Below are 17892 nucleotides of genomic sequence, written 5' to 3' on the forward strand. Positions count from 1 at the left end.
GCTCATCAGGGTTTAAATCCTGGTGCTTGCATTGTTTCTGGATTTATTTCGAGATTTTCGACGATACGCTTTCAGTGGAAGCGGTGACTTCGTAAATCTCAAGATGACATGCCGACCCCGTCTTTCGAAGGTGCTCATAGAGGTAGCGTGTGCGTGTGTATGCACGTGTATATGAGCGCTTGCGTCTGCAATGTATTAAAAAAAGGTTTTTGAACAATATTTAATCCAACGGCCTCGGTCGCGCCACATGCTATTCTGTTGCCCTTATTCCCCACGTTTCACCCCCTCGTGCCGTGTCCGTGCCCACCGCACCAGCCCACCAGAGCGTTTACTCAAGGAGTCGTCAGGTAGGATCACATCAACGTCTCCTGTTCTTCCTTTTCTATGCCCAATTCTATCCGCCCGTCCGTCCGCCGTCCAGACAGACTCGAGGGAGTCCGGGGGCAGAACGGTCACTCGCGCGGGCACCCCACCCTACAAACGAAGCTGGTTCCCTTTTAAAATCCGCGCTGGCCTGTACCGTGTGAGAGACAGAGGAGCAAACAGAGGCTACCCCGCCCCGACCGAAGCCGCCAGAACACAAACCACCTCCTCTTCCCTCTCTCCTCGGCGCCAGCGGCACAGCGGTGAGCCCCCGCCGCCGCCGCCTCCGTCTCCTCCTGTTCACGGAAAGGTCGGTCTCCTCGCCTCCGCCGCATTCCTCTCTCCCGCGCGTGTGTTGGGGGGGGACGGTTCTTGGTCGGACACGCCCGGGGCGCGAGAGAACATGCGGCAGCGGCGAGCCTGTCGGTCCGGCGCGGCCTCTTCTTCTGGGCGCTTCCGCGGTGCCTGGCCGGCCTTTGCAGCCAGGGAAATCGTTACGACCCCTGCTGCTCTTGCCGGATCTCGAGCTTAGCTTAGGGGAGCTCGCGCCCCGTCCCGCCGCGGGATTTGGGTGTTCCGTTTGGCGCCTTTTTTCTTGGCTTGAATGAAAGTTTTTTTCCTTCAGTTTTCTCCGGCTTGCTGCGCTGTTGTTGCGCGGTTCGCTTCGACCCTCGGCTCCTGCTCGTATGCTGCTGTTGGTTGCGAGTAGTTGATTTCCATGGCGTCTCTGCACTGTGCAGTGCTTATACGGAGTGCTGTTTTTATTGTTGCTGATGTTCTTTTTATGTGTGCGAAATTTTCAGGTTAGGATCGCCGATTCGTAGGCCATTCGATTTGGCGCGCAGTTTCTAGCCGTGCTTCCCATGGCCGGGTCCATCGCGGCCTCGGCCTTCTTCCCGGGGTCTCCGGCGGTGCCGCCGCCGCCCAAGAGCGCCCTCGGCGAGCGTCCGGACAGCCTGGACGTCCGCGGCATCGCCGCGAAGCAGGCCTCGTCATCCTCCGCCGTGAGGGCCGGCAGGACGCGCGCCCACGCGGCCGTCCCCAAGGTGAACGGCGGCGCCGGCAAGTCCGCGCTGGCGGACGCGGAGCACGATACCATGTCCTCGGCGGCGCCCAGGACGTTCTACAACCAGCTGCCCGACTGGAGCATGCTCCTCGCGGCCATCACCACCATCTTCTTCGCCGCCGAGAAGCAGTGGACGCTGCTCGACTGGAAGCCCAAGCGGCCCGACATGCTCGTCGACACGCTGGGTTTCGGCACCATTGTACACGACGGGTTCATGTTCAGGCAGAACTTCTCCATCAGGTCCTATGAGATTGGGGCTGACAGGACGGCGTCCATTGAGACGCTCATGAACCATCTGCAGGTGAGTTTATCGCCGCGATTTCAACGCGCAATAAGACTGCTCTATCTGGTTATTGGGCACTGACATGTTTTTTGGTCTGATGCAGGAAACTGCACTCAATCATGTGAAGGTGGTTGGGCTGCTCGGAGATGGTTTTGGTTCCACACCGGAGATGAGTAAAAGGAACTTGTTCTGGGTTGTCAGCCAAATGCAGGCGATCGTCGAGCGTTATCCATGCTGGTATATCTCACACACCAGCATTTCATTTTTCCTTTTGTTCTCTTGTATAATTTGAGTTTCAATAGGTGTAACCATAATCTTGGAACGATCGGTCCAGTTAAGGGGAGTTTTCGAGTTGTTTAACAAATGAATGTGAAAGGGATACATCATAATAGTCTGCTTTAAGTCATAATTATTAGGTCAGCAATTCCCATCTGTCCCGGTGTGTGCAGGCAGCAGACTTTCAGTATTTGATGCAGAGAGGCCTTTGAATCTCTTAATTTCGTGTGTTACATTTATTGACAGATGTTAAAATCGTTTAATTTTGTTAGCTGAAAGTTGCATGTCCCCATAAGGAGTTGTTTTTCTATTGTTTTAATTTGGTTTTCATTGCTCTGCAGGGGTGATACTGTTGAGGTGAACACTTGGGTTGGGGCTCACGGTAAAAACGGAATGCGTCGAGACTGGCATATACGTGATTCTGTGACGGGCCATACAGTACTGAAGGCTACAAGGTTCAAATTTTTGTCACTCAGAGATACAATCAATCAGATTTGTTTTTCTTCTGCCCCACATATTCACAGAGTCGCAGTTTCGACAAGCTGCCGTCATTCTGATTTTCGTTAAATTTGCAGTAAATGGGTTATGATGAACAAGCTAACTAGAAAGCTTGCAAGAATTCCAGATGAAGTACGGACTGAAATAGAGCCGTTCTTTTCTGAGTATGCTGCTATTGAAGACCAAGACCACCAAAAACTTCCAAAACTGCCAGAGCATGACCGTCCTACCTCAGCTAAATATGTCCGGACAGGCCTGACTGTAAGTTTTGCACACACATACTACAAGATTGCAAGTATATTCTATCTTCTTACCCCGTTTTACTTATTTATCATATATGATGCAGCCTCGGTGGGCTGATCTTGATATCAATCAGCATGTCAATAATGTTAAATACATTGGCTGGATCCTTGAGGTAAAAGACAAAGTCTCCCTTTCATGTGCATCTTTATTTATCGCTGAGACATAAAAAAAAATCCTTCTTGATTTGTATTTAAGCATGCTACTTTCAGAAGCTGTTTTGATTTAATCTTATATCTGTATACACTCCATGGAGTATGCCTATTGCTTTCTACTGTCAATCATTCTTTCACGCGGAATTTCCATCACAACTTCACAATTAAGTTGTCATGTGGTGGACCATATTCTTGTGTAGTTGTGTGGGTGCACATAAAGTGCTGTTAATGCATACACTTTTCAAATAAATGATTTATCATCACGTTTTATTTCCTACTCCCTCCGTCCCAAAATAAATGTCTCAAGCTTAGTACAACTTTGTACTAGAACTAGTACAAAGTTAAGACACTTATTTTGGAACGCAGGGAGTATGTGTTTGTTGCTAGAACTTTAGGAACCAACTGTTTTATTAATAAGAAGTTAAAAAGCACTGGAGTCTAGGTGCTTGAGAGGCTCAAATTCAGTCTAACTATAATTGGAATTTGCTATAGGAAAACCATATAAGATAACATCTGGCCAAATATCCCAGAACTAATGCGCTTACGCTACTACTAGCGTGTGCACCTACCTATTCCCAACCTAAGCAAATATTTAGTCGTTATCTTCAGCTTTTCAAAGTATAAGTTGGAGAAGAAATGTATTTACTGATAAGTTAACTATGTTAGGTTGGTCACCTAGGTACCTAACCATGTTCCTCACTTGTGTTGCTTTCACAAAAGATCTTGACTGGAATCCTTACATATATAACTTGTCTGCATGTCATTCGTTCGTTTTTTCTATCAAAGAACTTGCGCATAAAGGCAATGGCTATCTGTCTGATTGATAATATGGCATGTGTCACGTGATAACCATATCAGTTACAAATTCAGAAACAAAGAATAATTATTTGGTAATTGGCTTGCAAACCGCAAACAACTGACATTTATTAGTGCATGTTATGCCGAAATATATCGATATTTTTGCAGCACTGCAACTTAACCCAAATTTATTTTCTCTCCTCTCAGAGCGCGCCAATCTCCATTCTGGAGAACCATGAACTGGCGAGCATAGTCCTTGACTACAAAAGGGAGTGCGGCCGGAACAGCGTCCTGCAGTCGCACACCACCGTGCACACCGACTGCACCGACGAGTCCGGGGAAACAACTTTGCACTGCGAGCATCTGCTGAGCCTGGAATCAGGACCTACCATCGTGAAGGCCCGGACCATGTGGCGGCCAAAGGGAGCCAAGTCCCAGGAAACGGCGTCTCTGTCGTGGTGATTTTTGGCAGGAACGGTTTGGTGAAGCCCAGAGCAACTACCCATACATGTTCTCTACTGGAAAGGAAATCACACATTGCACATACATGGATGATATGTATATAATCCCATCATGGCACCGCAATGGGATACCCCAAATTATATACCGAGTACATAGAAAGTGTGTGAAGGTGGAGGGGATATAAAGGGTATAGGAAAGTGATGAGATGCAGAGAAGACAAAGAAGCTTTGTTGCTACACTTTTTCTTTTGTTTCTCTTCTATCCTTTGTGAAGAAGATCTTGAGTTACAGGAACGGGTGTTGTAATTATCGAGCTTGTAGCTACTGCCGTGTGATGGGAAGTGAACGCTTCCCGCACCTGGGGCTGTGTCTATATTACGAGCCCTTGAAAGCAGCCTGTTTTATACTTACTGATCTTTAAGATCGTATATTGTATTGATTTTATTGTACCTAAATGCGAGAATCGCTTCTTGTCCTGTGGTTGTTGCCGAAACGTGTTGAGACTTAGATCTGGGGCTCGATCTGTCTGCAGCCTTGAGATGGTGCGGCTGCTAAATGCCTTTAAGAGTTGCCTTGACCTGCATAGTTGGAGCTGGCACCAGGCAGGCAGGCAGCTTGACGTGAGCAATGACGGGTTCAGCTTATTTTATTGGGGTTGACACATCAAATCTGAAAAGCAATTTCTGTGCAAGAACTTGCGGACTACTTACAAACCTTATAAAGAATAATATGAACCTTTCACATCAATTTTCGTATGTATGGTAGATGCATGCGACAGCGACCAACAGGACACGTTGCTGGATGTGGAAAACTGAAGTATGATATTTCTCTTATATAAAAACTACAACGGCTTCCCTATTTTGGTTTAAATTTTGTCTGCCAGCTCCTTTTTCTTTCGTATTTCTTTTTCATCCTATTTTTATTTTTAAAAATTCGTGATTTTTAAATATCTTGAACTTTTCTTAAATTCATTTTCTCCTTGTTGATATTTATTATTCTTTTGAAACTTATTCAATAAATTGAAAAATAGTTTAGAATATCAATTCTTCGACTCATGAAATGGATCCAATTTTTTTCACATGACGTATTGATCATCACAAGGAGGCACACAATTGTCTTTTAATTTCTGACATTTCATGCATTTTCTATGATTTTCCATGCGAAAACACGGAAAAACAGTTGCGAGACGTGACGCAATGTATGTTTGGTGTCCGATTTCGTTCAAACATTGCATGGGTCATTTGTATGTTGATGATTCTCACTTGCTGACAAAAGTTGGGTAGATTTGATAAACATATGCATGTACATCATGTGGAACGCACGGGTGTCGGTAAGGGCAGAAGGGTATTATAATCCGATGATGTTACTCCTACTCATGAAACGGACCTAATTTTAATTTGTGCAGAATTTTGGAATTTCAAATTATGTCTGAAATTTTTAAAAACTTCAATACATTTTCCAAAGTTGTTAACAATTCCCCAACAATTTAGGGTTTAGGGTGTAGAATACCAAAATTACGGTTTAAGTAATGGTTCATCAATTTTTTAAATAACAGATCATCAACTTTATAAAAAATTCATTAACTTTCAAGAAAAGTTCGCTTATTTGAGGAATAGTACAGGAATTTAGAATAAAAGAAAATCAACAAAAGAAAAAGGAAAAAATAAAGAGAAAAATAAAACAAAACAGAGAATACTGCATTCCTGGAGTTATTTATTTGAATAAAAAACAATTTAAGCATGTGAGGTCTTGTTGCCTGCGCAGCAGAGGAGGATGTGTGCGTATGAAAAAAATACAGCATATACATGAATATGACCATCATGTCCTTTATTATGAAGAGGTATCAATTAATCTATACTGTTCTTGTGTTTAGAGGGTGTATCGAAGCAGAAGTGAAAATGTTACTATTCATGTCTTTGGTTCAAAGAAACAGGGAAAGGAAAATGGAGAATTTTTTTTTCTCTGATCCCAGTTCCAAAGGAAGGAAAAACACAGGTATTCTAACATTCATTTGGACCAGCTTCTCAAATTTCTGTGCATGCCGAACGAGACTAAGATCCTTAGTGGCATAATAATAACATTCTAACGATACACTTTGATGTGGTTTGGTTTCAATTTGATCGTGTTAGAATTTGCTGTGTTCTCCCATTCCAGCAAAACAAATAACAAACTTGACAGGATCCATAATGGCATTGACATGTTTCTGGCTGCTTCAGATGCAGTTTCTCTGAGACTGTATTGACATGACCAACTTTTTTGGCAGTCCATGAATGGACCTGGAGCTTCCCTCAAAAAATAATTAAGAAACGTTCAGTTTCTCTTGCTTGTCAAGCTAAGCTTTTAGAGTCGACGCTTCTGGTGCAACATTCAGCGGAATTATATGGTACTGCCTCTGTTGACCTCCAGCACGAGCGTGGTGAGAGACGTGCAGGTGACTTGCAGATTGAGTCAAACGGACCTCAACACGTGAAGGTTATTATGCCGGGATGCTAAACATGTCTTGTCAAAGCGTTGTTGTTGGTAGTTGGAGTTTGGTTGCCTAAGTTAATGAGGACAAACGAGGATTGGTTGCGTGGAGTTCATGGTGGATAAGGGTCAATATAGTGCTCTTTGATTGGCCCGATTGATGTGACAGTACTTGCCTCTTTTCCGACCATTGATTTGCCGTGTGCTCAAATAATCTACTCTCTTGGTCCCACAGTATAAATACTTTTTTAAAGCTAACCTAGCTTTTTTTTTTAGAAAAGGAGGCTTAGCCCCAGCCTCTGCATCGAAAGATGCATACGGCCATATATTAAAACAAGCTCAAGTCTTAACCGAGTACATCTGGTTCAAGAAAACTGGAAAAAGGAATAAAAAGAGATACAAGACGCCAAATGCGTCCAAAACCGGCGATGACAATATATCTAGATGCCTAAACACCTATCCGATTAATATGACGTCATCCAAACCGGTTGAAGATATCCTGAGCTACCATCTCCCAACGGACACACCCAGTAACCATAGGCTCCCTGGCGTCCACATGGGTGAGTAATGACCACGTACGGATCAGTGCGGTAACCCTGAAGATGACCTGCAAGAAGTTAAAATCACGTCGGCGGTTAAAAACTATGTTATTCCTGCAGTTCCAAACGGCCCACAATAATGCACACACTCCCACACGAATACATTTAGTAGTTAAAGTATCAACCCCTGTAGCCGCATCCCAAACAACGTGTTTATGCTATTAGGAGGAGTGATATTGAAAGCAATGTGCAACGAGCGCCAAACCAACTTTGTCATAGGACAATTAAGAAAGAGGCGCTGAATACTTTCATTATTAGGACAGAAACTGCATCGAGGATGCCCATTCCAATTCCTCTTGGCAAGATTGTCCTTTGTTAAGATAACTTCTTTGTGGACGAACCACATGAAAATCTTAATTCTAAGAGGCACTTTGATCTTCCAAATATGTGCAGATTTTGGAATAGGCGTAGAATCTATGAGATGCAAATACATAGATTTAACCGAGAAAACTCCATTCGAGTCAGCTTCCACTGAATACGATCGGGTCTGTCAGAAAGGTTGATGTCCATCAACCTTCTGACAAGGTGCAGCCAACTAATCCATTTGTCAGCAAGTAGAGACCTACGAAAATGAATATTTAGAGGTGTCTCGCGCAATATTGAAGCAACGGACGCTTGTCGACTTTGCGCAATATGATACAGCTGTGGATATTGAATGGCTAAAGGCGTCTCCCCTAACCAAGTATCTTCCCAGAATCTAGTCACTTCACCATCTCCTATGATGAACCTGGTTATGTGAAAGAAAGAGGTCTTCACCTGCATCAAACCCTTCCAGAAAGGAGAGTCTGTAGGACGTGCTGTAACCTGAGACAAGGTTTTGTTTTGTAAGTACTTATTCGTCAGAATCTGTACCCACATACCTTCAGACTCCCCGGATAATCTAAACAGCCATCTGCTGAGTAGACATCTGTTCTTGGTCTCTAAATTTTCAATTCCTAAGCCCCCCTGCTCCTTAGGTCGACAAATGATATCCCATCTAGTAAGCCTGTATTTTGTCTTAACCTCATCGCTTTGCCAGAAGAACCATGATCGATAAAAATCCAATCTTTTCCGCACCCCAACAGGTACTTCAAAAAAGGATAGAAGAAACATAGGCATGCTTGTTAGTACAGAGTTAACAAGAACTAGCCTCCCACCATACGATAGAAGCTTGCCTTTTGAGCAGCTCAACTTTTTTTCAAAACGATCCTCAATGCATTTCCATTCCTTATTTGAGAGTTTGCGATAGTGAATGGGAATCCCTAAATAAGTAAAAGGTAAATTCCCGCTTTCACAACCAAACAATTGATTGTACGTGTGTTGTTCAGTTTTGGCCCTACCAAAACAAAACAATTCACTTTTATTAAAATTAATTTTTAGTCCGGATAACTGCTCAAAAAGGCAAAGGATAAGCTTCAGGTTTCTAGCTTTAACCAAATCATGGTCCATAAAAAGAATCGTATCGTCTGCATATTGTAGAATAGAGACACCCCCATCCACAAGATGTGGGACAAGTCCCCCTACGAGGTCTTTCTCGTTAGCTCGTTTAATCAAGAGAGCCAACATATCAGCAACAATGTTAAATAAGATAGGAGACATCGGGTCCCCGTGCCTAAGACCCTTCAGTGTCTGAAAAAGTGACCAACATCATCATTCACCTTAATCCCAACACTGCCTTTCTTAATAAAACAATCAACATGCTTTCGCCAAAGCTCGTCGAAACCCTTCATGCGTAGGGTTTGCTGCAAAAAGGACCATTTAACTTTGTCATATGCCTTTTCAAAATCCACTTTGAAGATCACACCATCTAGTTTCTTCGAATGAATTTCATGCAAGACAACAACCCCTTCTAAGATATTCCGCCCAGGCATGAAAGCTGTTTGCGTAGATTGCACGACAGAATGTGCCATCCTAGTTAGTCTATCAGTTCCCACCTTCGTGAAAATCTTGAAGCTAACATTTAACAAACAAATGGGGCGAAATTGCTCAATACGTGTCGCCCCCTCTTTCTTTGGCAACAACGTAATGGTACCAAAATTCAAATGAAAGAGTTGTACGTGACCATCATACAGATCCTGAAACATAGCCATGAGATCATTCTTGATATTGTGCCAACATTTCTTGTAAAACTCAGCCGGAAACCCATCAGGCCCCAGAGCTTTACCGTTCTTCATGTCGCCAATCGCCTGTAGCACCTCTTTCTCTATGAATGGGGCGGATAAAAACTCATTATCGTCCTCTCCAACTTGAGGAATGTCCGCAACTTGATGCTCATCCATAGTCACATGACTATGATCAGACGCACCAAACAACTTTTTATAGTAGTTAGAGATGTACAATTTTAGGTTCTCATGACCTACTATTGTACCCTCATCTTGCTCTAACTGCAGAATCCGCTTTTTCCTATGTTTTCCATTCGCGATCAAGTGAAAGAATTTAGTGTTGTTATCCCCGAGTACTAGAGCCCTCACTTTGGCTCGAGAGGCCCATTTCAATTCCTCCTCTCTCAGGAGTACTCGAAGGCGGTGTTCAGCCTCATTCTTCAATGAACGCTCATTCGTATCCAGAAGAATAGTCTCAGCTTTACGGTCCAGAGTATCTATAAATTGGATAAGCCTATCCTTCTCATCCTTATACATCCCGGAAGCATTTTTAGCCCAGCCACGGAGGTATTGCCTAAGATGACGTATTTTATGCTGCCATCGCTCAACGTTTGATGACCCACCTGACACCTTATTCCATTCCCTAGCAATGACATCTATGAACCCCTCCCTTGAGAACCAACTTAGCTCAAAGGAGAATCCATATTCGTTACAAACATAGCTTGCATTACCAGAGTCCAATAACAGTGGTGTGTGGTCAGAAATCGTTCTTTGAAGCGCACACACCATTACTAGAGGAAATTTCTGTTCCCACTCCGTGCTAGAAAGAACCCTGTCCAACTTTTCATAAGTTGGGTTTGGTAGGGAATTGGCCGAGGTAAATTTCCTACCAGAGAGTTCTAACTCCCGTAAATTTAGGCTTTCAATGATAGTATTAAACATAAAAGGCCATCGGCCATCAAAACTATCATTACTCTTTTCATCAGCCCGCCTGATGATGTTGAAATCACCCCCTACCAAAATAGGTAATTTGTCATCACAAATCCTAACTAAATCAGCGAGGAATTCAGATTTAAATTCAGGTTGAGCAGCCCCATACACAGCTATAAGAGCCCATTGGAAACCATCTCTCTTGGATGTAATTCTGAATTTAACAGCAAAATCTCCAAACACCACTTCATTGACGTGAAGGGTATCACAACGAACTCCAAGTAAAATCCCACCGGATCTTCCTCTTGCAGGCAGACAATGCTAGTCAAAATCCACCCCTGCTAATATAGAACTCAAAAACTGGGACGTGAAATTATCCCTACCAGTTTCGAAAAGAGCAATAAAATCAAGCTGATGCTCCATAGTCACCTCTGCCAGAAATCTAGTTTTAGCCAAGTCACGGAGACCTCTGCTATTCCAAAAAATTCCTCTCATCTATCATCATAAATTTTTTTAGCAGTCTTAAATCGCGCACTCCTTCGAACTGCCGATACTGGATAGACTTTCCGTTTCCAAGGCCTTTTGGGCTTCTCACCAAATCCTTGATCCATATAACCAAAGAATTGTGAGTCATCCAGCAAAGGCTGCTCCACATCAGCACACTTCTCAGTACTAGACCCCGGTGTTGCGATAGGTTGCACTACGTCATGACCCCCATCGTACAGATGCTCTTCATCCTCCTCTGGTCCCTCATTTGGGACTAAATTCTCACATAGAGAATTTAAATCCCCCAAAACCGAAATCTCCTTATCATTCATAGGTTTGAGAGCAGCCATGTTCCTAATAATGTCTAAAGCCCTATCCACCTCTAGGTCAAGTAAATCGTTAATAGATTTCACCACGTCCTTACTTGTACTTCCCAAAGAAACCCCAATAGAAGTAGCATTTTTAATGATTTCAGGAGGTGAAAAATGCAAGATAGAATGAGCCTGGTTGATAGACATACCTGTCGAAATCTCAGCGCTCCTCATCTTGGCCATGCGCATAGCTCGGCCCAACTTCAAATCATCCATGTCAGGATGTTCTTGGATCCTTTGACTACACCTCCGATCAGCTGTCATCGGATTAGCAATGCCCCCGAACGCTATGATTTGATCCTCCGAAATACAGTCTAGTTTGTCTCGTGAGTCCGGCCCCTTGGCATAACCCACCCTCTCTACTTGCGGCAACAATACTGGGAGGGTCTGTGGAAGAATCAGCCCTTGTAGACCTTGCTGGACATCCCTAGCCGGGTGAACAAGGCGATCCGCCGCTACCGCAGCAGGAGTAGACACAGCAGCAACCTGGACGTCCCTAGGTGCGGCGCTAGTCAACCCAGCAGCACTCGACAGCCCATTCTGCTACTCCAAACCCGTCGGAACAGGCAAAACGAGCGATGTCTGCAACTCCACGCTCTCCACCGGTTGCAAAACAGTATCGATGGCAGTGGTATGAGGCATCTCACACAGCGCCTCCCTGGCCAGCGCTCCCCCTCCCGAAAGCTCAGTAGGCTGCTTGGCAACTTCCTGTATTGCAGGTTCATCGTTGCCACCATGCTCAGCCATATCCTCAGACCGCGCTGCAGCTAGAAACTCAGACAACGACACAGGCGGCAAAACAGACAGCAGTTGGGGAGGACTTTCTGCTGTCGTCGGAGTGGGCGTTACTCGAGCTTTCCCCAGCGACACAGCCAGCAAACAAGGCTCCTCTCCCTTAGTAGCATCCAACCGGGAAAGCGCCCCCTTAACCGACACCGACGCTGGTTCGAAAGAACCGAATTTGAGTTGAGACATTGGCGGCATAGTAGAATTCACATTCCCTCCACCTTCTTTATTAGATTGAGTATTCATCCTATTTGAGAAGTTGGAGGGATCATCCTTCCTATCAGCTTCCTTAGAACCATCCGCGTTGTCACCATCATGCATAGTAACATCTTCATCCATGGGCGCGTTCTCGAAAAAAGGTGGACTTTCGATCTCAAGTTGAAGTGTGTATCTCATACCGGCGTAAATCCATGTCACCTCATCCGGCACTAGATCGATACTCAACACACTGACTAGGATCCTTGCTACTCCTTTGGCACGCGTGAACCTCATATCCACCTTCTCAGTCTTGCCAATGAGAGAACCCAAGCTCCAAGTGATTAGAAAATCATTAAGCGCCTTTGACGGTATTCCAGAAATCTGAACCCAAATCTAAGGCAAAGGAATCCCTACTGGTTCCTCTTTTTTCCAAGCATCAAACTCCAACACGCATGATGTGCTAGGAACTCTACACATGCCAAACTTAAGCAAGCGAGCAAGATCCTCTTTGGTAGGAAAGACCACTTTGAAGACATTGTTTGCGATCAACAAGGGTTCCCACCTAAAAGTAGAAGACACAAGCTCTCGAAGCTGCTTCACAATCTGTTCAGCAGTCATGTTGCCTCTCGCTACAGTAATCGTCCCAACATAAGATGTATCCGCCATATGAGTAGTAGTAACACAATTGGGCGACTCAAAGAACATCAACTCTTGGCAACACACGCCATAAATATTCATGCCCGGCAATGGTCCAATTGTAAGCGGGCATTTAGCAGAACCATGTGCTGGCCCTAGACAAATCTCACAGAGCTCAGCCTTGCACTCAGAGACGAAGTGCCCCGTCTCACCACAACGATAACATGTCATCTTTTCTTTCTTGCGAGCCCACTTGGTAGGTCTCTCTCCTCCATCAGGCTTGGCAGCAGGCAGCAATTTCTCCTCCGTGACAGGCTCATTAACTGTCCCGTGAGCAAGGCTCACATCCTTGACGATCTCCTTCGGCCTTCCATCGGCCTGGGCATCAGACCCATGAGGCCGACCCCCATCGGCCCCTGCTGGAACAGGCACATGCGAAGGGACAGGAGGAGGTGGCTTTCTCCCGCCTCCTCTGCCAGCCCAGTTCGGACGATACGCCCCCCTCTTAGGAGGCCCGACCACCCCAGGGACGAATTTGCCCGGCGGTCCAGAGAAGCCCCTGCCATGGCCAGAGTTACCGTGCCATGCATAACCGCGGCCTCCTCCCGTGGAAGAAGAGCCCCTGTGGTGACCGTCTCCGTACGCGTCAACCCCGTCGTCTCCCCATCGACCACGCGGTTGCATCCTGTTGATGTCCTGCCTGGCAGCCCCATGGGCATCAGTACCTTGGAGCCGTCCCTTGCTCGGAGGTTTATCGTGCAGCATCGACCCCTGACTTGGAGGCTTCTGCGACGTTGACGCTGAGTTCGTCTGACCTTTCCCCGCCATGCCACGCCGATGGGAACCGGCCGAAGGCACTCGAGCCGCTCGCCCCTTCCCCAGTGATGGAAACCCAGGTTTTGCAACCCTAGGCGCCGATGGCGATACTGGCATCTCCTTGGGCGCAGCCGACGCTGGCAATACGGGAAACAAGTCCTGGGGTCCTGCCACCTGGGCCACATACCCAGGCTCGTGCAGGCCCGAGTCCACAACAACAGGGCTAGGCCCACCCTCAGCACAGACCGCATTCAAATAAGCAATCCGTGACTGCTGCAGCATAATATCCGGCGCAATCTCCGGCTCCTGCCTAACCACCGGCGAGACTGACGGCCTATGCCGAGATTTCTTCGTCTTCTTGATCAGAGTCCAATCATGAAAGAAGTCGGACAATGCAATCGGCTGAAGATTAACCTTAGGTATTGGGCCGATCCAAGGACGAAGCTCCGGCGCCGGCTTCGTCTTCTTCTTGGACAGGCGCATATCAGTCTTCCCTCTGTGCACAGCAACGTCAGCCCGAGATCCTCCAGTGCTCGAGAAACATGCCACTCAATCATCCATGACCTCCTCAGCTACTGCACACGCAACCTCCTCTTCATCCTCATCGTCGTGATCTGCAAGGACCCAAAAATGACCATCGAAACAAGAAGGGTTACGAGTAAGATCGATGCAGACCTTACCTTTCTCCAAAACATCTCGTTGTTCATCCCATGGATTCCCCACGATCACCAATATACCATCTACCTCCAGATCGTCCCCGCTCTTAGGATCTTCACAACCCTGCAAAAAACTGCCCGCTAGGATATCATTTTCCTCATCTCGAACAGTAATCCAGCGAGACTCTTGATGAAAACCAATAGATCCAAAATGCCTAGCCCTATCAGGAGAATTGGTGTCCTCGAAAGACGCAGCCCATCTCCGATGGCGCGATGGGAAACCATGATCAGCTGCGGCATCGTCGGCAGCGTCAACAGGCAGCAACGGCGCTGAGAATGGCGATGTAGTCCCTCGCCCGGGTGCCCCTCCTCTCGTCTCGGTAGTCATCTCTCCAGTTCACTAGGAGAAGTAGCTCCACCGTGAATCAAGGTGCAGAGTACATACCAGTTTGTTCTTCCTCAGCTAACCTAGCTTGTAAAACGTTTTTACATTGTGGGACGGAGAAAGTAGCTAGGAGTATTGTTCAATGATCATGTGGCCGTTGCTATGGCCTAGGCAAGCAGTAGCTTTTCTCTGAAAACCTTACGAGTATCCTTGCATTCTTTTTTAGAAATGACCCCTCACTACAACCTCCCCAAATCCAGCCTCGACTTTCACCCTCGGCTGGTCAGGGCAATGGGGCTATCCGGGGACGTGTCGGCGCTCGTCAGGAAGAAGAAGAAGCATCTCCTAGTCAATCTGTCGGTGTCGGCATTTGTTTCTCTTTTTCTTTCTTTTATTTTTCGTTTTGGCTTTCTTGTGTTGTGGCCCCAGCAAGCTGGATGTATCGGTTGGTTGCTTTGTAATACAAAGCAGGGAAGCCCTTTTTCGTCAAAGAAGAAGAAGCACACAGGGCAGGGCTAGGTTGCCGGTGTGCTTCCTCACCGGACACTTCCGGACCGCTCCCCCACCGGGCACTTCTGGCCCGCCCCCATCCGCTGCCCCGGCCGGCGCCTCCTCCACGGGCAAGTGCAATGCTTCAACCCTGGCATGTTCAGCCATGCCCAGTTCACCTGCACCAACCCCCCGTGCTGCTACATATGCAAGGACCCCGGTCACCCTGCTCTATTGTGCCCGAATCGTCCAGTGACGGACGAGCTGATGATGTACGGGCACGACATCGAGGGGCTTGGCTTCTTTCACATTAAGGTGCCGGATCTTCCCCCTCCCACGCCATCTCCGCACGCGATCGTGACGGTGATGAGGGAGGATATGGCCTCCCTGGAGATGATCGAAGGAGAGCTCAACCATCTCTACCGCTGCCAGTGGGACCGGTAGGTGACCCCGACCACTGGCAACGAGTTCACCGTCATCCTCCCCGACGCGGGAAGCCACGGCTACTCTACGCGGAGCACCGACATCACCCTCGATGTGAACAAGCTTGTGGTGTACATCTTGGAGCCGATCCGCGACCTTATGGCTGTGGCGGTCCTTGAGACGGCGTGGATCCTTGTCTCTGGCCTGCCCGATATAGCACGATGGGAGAGGGTGATTCGCAACATGTCCCGGATCCTTGGCATAGTGGTTATGGTGGATGAGCTCTCGCTGCGCAAGGAGGAGGAGGTCCGTGTCAAGGTTCAACGCCTGAACTCCTCCAAGCTTCGGGCCACTGTGCGGGTCTTCTCCAACAGCAAGGATTTCGACCTCAAGATCGCCCCGGAACGACCTAACCATGTGGGTCACCCTCCCTTCTCTGATGAGGGTCACTTGGGGTCACGACCGGGGTGATAATGACGAGTTTCGCGCTCGCCATATACGTTCACGCCGCTCCGGTGACAACGAAGATGGATCGAAGGACACCCGCTCCCCCTCCCTCGCCCTCGACCCCCCGGCGCCCTCCTGGACAAGGGCACGAACTAGCCGAGTCGAGCCTCCGGGCGGCAGCCGCTCCTCCTGGCTGCCCCCATGACCTCCACTCCGCTGGTTGGGGTGGACGCCCCTGTGCTCATCCCCCCGATGGCCGTGAGCTCCTCGGAGCGCTCGTGAGGTGGGAGCGACGTCTCTAGCGTTGAGTTGCTGGTGATCCATGCTTCGCCACCTAGCTCTCCCACCACTGCCCTGGAGCCCCCTCCTCATCGACCCTGTTGGCCTCTCCGAGGGGCCATTGTCCCTCTTCAGTGATGATCCTGATCTCGCTCCACCGGGGTCGGATACCTCTCCACGAGCTTTGATTGTGGGCAGCCCCGCTGCTGGCTAGGTCATGGAGCTGGCCGCCTACCCGCCCATTACGGCTGAGACCGGTTGCTCTCCATTGAGGCCGCTTGCCTCCTCCTGGGTTCCTTCGTAGTCGTCCCCGGGCCCCGTCTCCTCGTACTCCACGACAACCTGCTCACCGACCCCGTCTACTGCGTCGCTGGTGGTGACTTCGGGGGTGACCACCCTGCTGACCGCTCACCCGCACCCACCTCGGATGGCTGCCACGTCCACTCAATGCAGCGCTCGAATCGATGCTGCTCGACCTCCTTGCGGTCTAGCCATTCCCATCCCAAAGCAGGCGCACATCTGGACCGCGGACCGCAACCTCAAGCCAGGTACCCCACACATCCCTGCTAGTTCCTCCAACTGCTTGTTCTCCGTCTTGAGTCCGCCCCGTTTGGCCACCTTGCTAAGGTCACGGTGTACCCGTAAATTGTCTTCGGGGGGAGGTAAATCCCTCCTAGTCCAGATCGACGCGATTCACTCCTGGGAAATTCTGGATGGGCACCTGGCCGAGACCCATGCTCGCCTCGCCTAGTCCACATCCCCCCGAGTCTAGCGGGCACCCCCCTCCTCGAGGGAGGATACACTGACCTCGACTGCTGTTGCCGAGGTCCAGGGCCGCACCCACTCCCGCACTAATGGCTTACGTGCACAAAGTGCCTCTCGTGTCCTGGGGTCAAGCAGCCCCCGTGGCTCCTTGATGAGGACCCTCTTTTGGAACATCCGTGGCTTCGTCCAAGACGACCTTCATCGTCAGCTCGTCTGAGTACATGTGTGATGAACAAATAGACATTGTGGCCAGCAAGGAACCCATGTGCATGGAGTTTTCGCTGTCGAAACTCGACTGACTGAGCACCTACCTATTTTTCTGGCATTGGCTCCCTTCTAGTGGGATTGCCGAACACTCGGGTGGCATCCTTTCAGGCGTGAAGGATGCCACCTTCAGGTGGGTAGCATGTACCAGGGCGAGTTCTTTGTCAGTATGGAAGTCTTTGAGCGGGCTCTCAACTTGTAATGGGAGATCGTAATAGTTTACGGCCCGACCGACCACCGCCGCTCTGCGGCCTTCCTTGATGTGGTGAGAAGGAAGGTCTGAGTCGCCCTTCTTCCGGTAGTGGTGGGCAGAGACTTCAACCTGCTCTGCTTCGCGGAGGATAAGAATAACAATTTAGTCAACTTCCCCCGGATGCAGATGTTCAACTATTGCATTGCTGATCTCGAGCTTCGATAATTAGATAGACTTGGTGCCACATAGACTTGGAACAACCGCTAGGTAGACCCGACTCACTTTGTCTTGGATCACATCTTGGTATCTCCTGAGTGGGAGCTTCGTTGCGCCCTCGCCTCCCTCCGAGCAATCACCTGGATTGGTTCGGATCACGTCCTACTGCTCCTTTCCTCAGAGAATGATCGGCGTCCCCCTTCCCT

The 17892-nt window shown here is 48.1% G+C and overlaps 1 protein-coding gene across 1 annotated transcript; it reads left to right on the top strand.

Annotated features, from left to right (window-relative positions):
• Window positions 1-509: 509 nt before the first annotated feature.
• LOC123412447 (palmitoyl-acyl carrier protein thioesterase, chloroplastic-like) lies at window positions 510-4655 on the top strand. The gene is made up of 7 exons (XM_045105395.1): window positions 510-673; window positions 1167-1730; window positions 1816-1949; window positions 2330-2443; window positions 2564-2747; window positions 2833-2901; window positions 3947-4655. Exons 2-7 carry the CDS (start codon window positions 1227-1229, stop codon window positions 4199-4201), a joined length of 1260 nt encoding a protein of 419 aa, XP_044961330.1. The 5' UTR covers window positions 510-673; window positions 1167-1226; the 3' UTR covers window positions 4202-4655.
• Window positions 4656-17892: the final 13237 nt, after the last annotated feature.

The sequence above is a fragment of the Hordeum vulgare genome, chromosome 7H (assembly GCF_904849725.1).
Source record: "Hordeum vulgare subsp. vulgare chromosome 7H, MorexV3_pseudomolecules_assembly, whole genome shotgun sequence".
Taxonomy (NCBI): Eukaryota; Viridiplantae; Streptophyta; class Magnoliopsida; order Poales; family Poaceae; genus Hordeum; species Hordeum vulgare.

Bases quoted from the DNA above. Each gene is read 5' to 3' on its own strand.
- LOC123412447 (XM_045105395.1), top strand. From the start codon at position 1,227: ATGGCCGGGTCCATCGCGGCCTCGGCCTTCTTCCCGGGGTCTCCGGCG. The intron at 1,731-1,815 runs GTGAGTTTATCG...GGTCTGATGCAG, and splicing joins CGCTCATGAACCATCTGCAG to GAAACTGCACTCAATCATGT. The intron at 2,902-3,946 runs GTAAAAGACAAA...CTCTCCTCTCAG, and splicing joins ACATTGGCTGGATCCTTGAG to AGCGCGCCAATCTCCATTCT.